The following is a 5,683-nucleotide window of genomic DNA, read 5'->3' as shown; positions in this document are numbered from 1 at the left end:
GCCCGCACCCCCCCCTCCCCCCGCGGGGGCGACGGCTAGAGGCCTCGGAACCACCTCCAGGGGGGACTTCCGGGGAGCCGCGGGGCGGATACGCGCGTCGAACGTGCGACGAGAGGCGGGCCTCAAATGTCCATGCGGCTTTGAAGTCGGCTTTGCGGGTAGTATCCAGTGCACCACCCCGGCACTATGGCGATGCTGCCCCTCGCTCTCCCATTAGCGCTGCTGAAGACGAAACCTCCGGCGCGGGCATGACGGACTCGCTGGGCAGCCTCGTGGAGAACCTGCGGCCGCACCCGAGCTCGCTGCGGAAGCAGGTCGAGGCGCGGCACAAGAGCGCGGGCGAGTTCAGCTTCTATGGCCCCGCGGGCAGCGACTTCGGCCAGTCGCTCTGCAAGCCGCGGACGCGCGACGCGGGCCACTTCTCGCCGGGCCCCGCGCGGTACAACTACCTCCACATGACGCCGGAGCTGGTGCGACACCCGTTCGCGTCGTCTTCCGCCGCTCACGCGTCCCCCGCAGCTCTCGTCAAAGAAACGCGTGCGGAACCAGTTCTTCGGCCTGCGCGCGACGTGGAACGACAAGCAGGCGCGCCGCCGGCGCCGGGCGCGCGTCGACGCGCGCGCGCGCGCGCGCCGAGCGGTGGGCCGACCTCTTCCGACGTCGACGGGAGCGCGCCGCCGCGCGATAGCGCCGCCGCGCGCCAGGTCACGCGCCTCAACCAGCACCGCGCGAAGCAGCAGGACTGGCCGAGCTCGGCGAACTTCAACACGTCCGACATCCAGAGCAAGTTCACCTTCGAGCAGTATCCCCGGTGCAACTTCGGCCAGTCGACGACGCGCGGCGCCGCGTCCCGCCGCCCCCGGCGCTCCCCCCCGGAGACCGCGCCCGCAGGTCGCGGCCCTTCTTCGACCCGCTGCCGAACTCGTGCCAGTCGACGATCAGGGAGCGGCTCCGGCGGCACAACCCAAACCAGCCGTGAGCGGGGGGAGTGCCCGCCGCGCCGGCGCGCGCGACGCGGTCGTAAGCGGCTGGCTCGGGGAGGCGCGTGCGTTGGGGCGCTCGTGTAGTGGCTCCAGTGCCTCGCCTGGTGCCGTTGCCGGGCGTTTGGATCGCCCGGCGCAGCGCGCGTTCGAAGCACCAGTACCACACGAAGATGGGCGTCGGGGTAAAAACTTCTGGCGGTCAAGAGGGACGTGGTTTTGTACAAGTATGGGCTTAGACGATCCGGAGCGCGGCACGTCTAAGGAGCGACCTGGAGCGGCGCGCGGCACGTCGGGCACGTCGCCTGGGTGCTCGCCCAGTCCGTGCTGCAGTCCTTGCAGAAGAGGTGGCCGCAGACGAGCGTCGCGGTGGCGCCCGTCATCGGGTCGAGGCAGACGGGGCACTCCTCGGGCTCCTCCTGCTCGGGCTCGGGCTCCTGGGGCGGCTCGGGCTCCTGGACGCGCGCGCGCTTCTTGGCTCGCGACGCGGCGAGCGCCTCGACGTCGGCGGCGGCGTAAGTCTTGACGTCGATGGCGTATGGGCATTTGGGGATCTTCGGCCGACGCGCGATCTCGAAGGGGAGGTCCGCGAGGAGATGTGGGTGCAGCTGCGGATAGCGCTTCAGGGCCGTCCTCTGGTCGTAACGCGCGCCCGCTTCGACCTCGCGCCAGCGCGGGTCGACCGGTTCAGGCTCCGGCGCGGCGAGGCGCGCGACGAGCGCGTTGACGTCGGCGGCGAGGTAGGTCTTGACGTCGCGCGCGCCTTGTTGCAAATCCGGCTTCACGGCGATCTCGCTCGGCAGGTTGTCGAGAGAACGCCTGTGCAGCTGCGGATACAGATCCATCGCCGTCTTGTAGGTATGCCGCGTTCCCGCCTCGACCTCGTGCCAGCGCGGGTCGACCGACCGGTTCCGCGGGCGCGCGGCGAGGCGCGCGACGAGCGCGTCGACGTCGGCGGCGAGGTAGGTCTTGACGTCGCGGGCGCGGCCACTAGCACCGGGGCCGATCTTCGGTTGCCGCGCGATCTCGCTCGGCAGGCCCGTGAAAGAATTGTGAGTCAAAATAGCGTGCCGCTCCATCGCCGTCTTCACGGTATGCCGCGTTCCCGCTTCGACCTCGCGCCAGGCCGCGACTTCCTCCATCCCCACAGCTGTCGGTCACGCCGCCGCGCGCGCCGGCTCGGGCGCCGTGGATATTCGTCGAGACGCCTGTGGAAATTTTTGTCGAGCGCTTGGCGAGCCCCTGAGAGTCGTCAGACGACCCACCCCTCACTACAAAAATGCTCGACGACGTGCTCATGGGCGTCGTCTCCCTCGGCCTCGGGGCCGTGGTCGCCGCCGCCGAGGTCCTGCGCGTCGCCGCCTACCCGCTCCTCTACGGCTGTGCGACGCGCCCGGAAAAGAGCGACCGGTCGCTCGTCGTGCTCATCGACGGCGAGTGCGCCGTCTGCTCCGCGCTCCGGGCGCACGTGCTCCACCGGACCGTCGTCGCCGGCCCCGGGTGCGGCCTCTCCTTCGTGCCCGCGCAGCGCGTCGCGGCCGCGCTCGGCGACGCCGAGGCCTCGCGCGGCGACGGCGCGGCGGCCGCGGCGGCCGCGGCCGTCGCGGCCGCGGGGCCGCCCCCACCCCCCGGCGCGCTCCTCGAGCGCGTCCACGTCGTCGACGCGACGCCCGGCGGCCGGCCCCGGGTCCTCGCGGGCGCCGCGGCCGTGCTCGCGCTCGGCGACTTTATGCACTTCCCGTACGCGCGCGTCGCCGCGGCCGGCCGCGTCGTCCCCGCGCCCCTCCTCGAGTGCGCCTACGACGCCTTCGCGCGGCGGCGCCTCGCCTGGTACGGCCGCCTGCCCGCGGGCGCCGCGGGCGTCGCCGTCGTCGACGCCGCGCGCCAGTCGACGCTCGTCGCGGGCGAGGCCGCGGCGTTCCTCGGCCTGCTCGTCGCCTGGCTCGCCTGCGTGGTCCTCCCCGCGGGCGACCGCGCCAAGGACGGGCCCGTCCACGCCTTCGCGCGGGCCGCGTGCCTCGGCCTCGTCGTCGCGCTGCTCGCGCGCTTCGCGCCGCGCGACGCGGACGCGTTCCACGCGCGCCACGTCGGCGCGGCGTCGCCCGCGAGCCTCGGCGTGCTGCGCATCGCCTGCGCGGGCATCCTGCTCCTCTTCACGGCCGACGTCATGACCGCGCCGCTCGAGGCGACGGCCGCGCTGCCGCGGTGGACGTGCAAGCCGTCGGGCGTCCTGGGCCTCCTCGCGCGGTCCGCGCCCGCGGGCCACGCCGCGGGCGCCTTCGCGCGGGCCCTGACGTCCGGCGCCGACGCCGCGGCCCTGCGGGGCCTCGAGCGCGCGACGCGCGCGCTCCTCGTCGCCGCGGCCGCGGGCGTCGCGACGCCCGTGAGCTGCCCGCTCGCGTGCGGCGCGTGGCTCCTCTACGGCGGCGTGCTCCACGCCTACAACACGTGGCGCGGCCACTCCTTCATCGCCGCCTGGTGGGGCCTCGCGATCCTCTCCTGGCGCGGCGGCGCGCGCGGCCTCTCCGTCGACGGCTTTCTCGCGCGGCTGTTGCTCGGGCGCCGCGGCGCGCCGCGCGGCGGCGGCGACCGCCGGGGCTGGACGCGGTTCCTCGTGACGCTCGTCCTCGCGAACAACTACCTCATGGCGGGCCTCACGAAGCTCTGCGCGTCCGGCGCGCTCTGGGCGTCGGGGACTGTGTGGAAATCAAACAGTGAGCTGGGTTATCCCAACCAAACTTCAGAACTCTCTAGCTCGGTCAATTCGAAGTCGATTCGGCTGATTTTTGGACGAATCGATTGCTCTCGTCGAGTTCTCGAAGCACAGCGAAAGAGTCTGGTCCAAACCGTTCGATTACGCGCACATTGAAGTCGGGTTGAATATTTGAATTCCACACAGGTCGGGGACGAACCTGAAGACGAAGCTCCTCGCGACGACGCTCAACGGGCGCCACTTCCTCTTCCGCGGCTTCCTATCCCTGCGCCTGCGCCACGTCCCGGAGCCCTTCTGGACCTTCCTCGGCGCCTGCGGCCTCTTCGGCGAGATCGCCATGGGCCTCGTGCCCTTTGGCGACGCGCCGCGCCTCGCGTTCCCGGCCGTCATGTGGACCATGCACGTCGGCATCCTCTTCCTCCAGCACATCCTCTTCATCGACCTGCTCCTGCTCATCCCCGCCTGGTACCTCGCGCACGCCGTCGACGGCGCGTCGGGCGGGCCCTGGGACCTCGGCCGCGCGCTCGCGGCCGCGCGCGGCGCGCGGCCCGCCGCGGCCGCCGGCGCCGCGACGGGCGACCCGGACGGCGCCGCGCTCCTCGGCGGGGGCCGCGGCGCGCCGCGGCCGCCGTCCCGGGCCGCGCGCGACGGCGCGCGGGCCGCGGCGCTGCTCCTCGGCTCCTTCGCGGCCGTCTGGGTCGCCGGCGCGGAGTTCTTCCCCTGGAACGGCTTCCGCATGTTCGCGACCTACGAGGCGCCGCCGGCGACGTACCACCGCTTCGTCACCTACGACGCCGCGGGCCACCGGGGGCCGGACTGGCACCCCCACGACCTGAGCCCCGTGCTCAACCGCAAGCGCCTCTCCGACGGGCTCAACGCGTGCGCGGACGCGCCGGCCTACGACCGCTGCGAGGCGTTCCTCGCCTTCGCGGCCCCGCGCGCCGCGGCGCTCCCGGGCGCGCCGGCGAAGCTCGCGATCCAGTACCGGTCCTGGGACTACGCCGCCGACCTCGACAAGGCGCACTACTGCGACAGCATGGTCGTCCTCGCGCTCGACGTCGCCGCGAGGACCGTCGCCGCGGCGGGCCCGGAGCCCTGCGACTTCGTCGACTGGGACGCCAAGACCGGCCAGACCATGGGGACGCTCTAGCGCGCGGCGAGGCGCGCGCGCGGGCGGCGGAAGCGCGCGGCGTTAAGCGAGGCGCGCGCGCGCGCATAATAGCCCGGCGGCCGGTCTCGGATCCGTTCCACGCTAATGTAACCGTCGGCCGCGCTAACACCGCCACCGATGGCGGCCCTGCAGGACCGCGACGGCCTGCCCGTGCGGACGCGGGCGAAGAACGGCGCCTACGTCGCCGCCGGCGGCGGCGGCGCCGCGCCGCCGGCGAAGGACGACGGCGCCCTCGTCGCCGACGTCGAGCGGGCCCACGTCGCCGCCCAGCAGCTCTTCGGCGCCGCGCGCTACGACGAGGCCGCCGAGGCCTGGCTGGGCGCGTTGCGGCTCGTGCGGACCATCGGCGACCCGGCGATCCGCAAGGGCGTCCAGCCCGTGCTCGCGGGCGCGCTCGGCTGCGCGCTCGACTGCCGCGGCGACCCCCGCGCGGCCGTCACGTGGCACGCGCGCGCCTTCGAGGCCAACGGCAAGATCGGCGACACGCGCGCCCAGGGCGGCGACATGGCCAACGCGGGCACGGCCTACCTCAACGCCGCGGCGGCCGCCGCGGCGGCCGGCGACGACGCGGCGGCCCTCGTCGCGTCCGCGCGCGAGTGCTTCGAGCTCGCGGCGCGCATCGGCGCGGACTGCGCCTTCCCCGACGTCGGCGCCAAGGCCGCCGCCGGCCTCGAGCGCTGCGCGGCCGCGGAGCGGCCCGCCGGCGCCGCCGCCGGCGACGGCGCGGCGACGGGCATCGCGGGCGTGCGCGCGGCCGCGCGCAGCGAGGTCCGGCGGGACCGCGGCGGCGTCGCCGGCCCGCCGTCGCCGCCGACGGGC

At 74.3% G+C, this 5,683-nt stretch overlaps 1 protein-coding gene across 1 annotated transcript in view; it reads left to right on the top strand.

Annotated features, from left to right (window-relative positions):
* Positions 1 to 979, top strand: part of SIR1 (hypothetical protein) — a gene marked incomplete at both ends in the record, with an annotated part of 3,262 nt that extends 2,283 nt beyond the window's left edge. The window contains 3 exons of the mRNA XM_009036831.1: positions 218 to 470; positions 705 to 802; positions 892 to 979. Of these exons, the coding sequence (XP_009035079.1) occupies positions 218 to 470; positions 705 to 802; positions 892 to 979 (439 nt within the window). The remainder of the gene's footprint in view (positions 1 to 217; positions 471 to 704; positions 803 to 891) is intronic.
* Positions 980 to 5,683: the final 4,704 nt, after the last annotated feature.

This window comes from Aureococcus anophagefferens, assembly GCF_000186865.1.
Source record: "Aureococcus anophagefferens unplaced genomic scaffold AURANscaffold_5, whole genome shotgun sequence".
Classification (NCBI taxonomy): Eukaryota; class Pelagophyceae; order Pelagomonadales; family Pelagomonadaceae; genus Aureococcus; species Aureococcus anophagefferens.
Note: the sequence above shows the minus strand (reverse complement) of the source record. Positions and strands in the feature narration are given on the sequence as shown.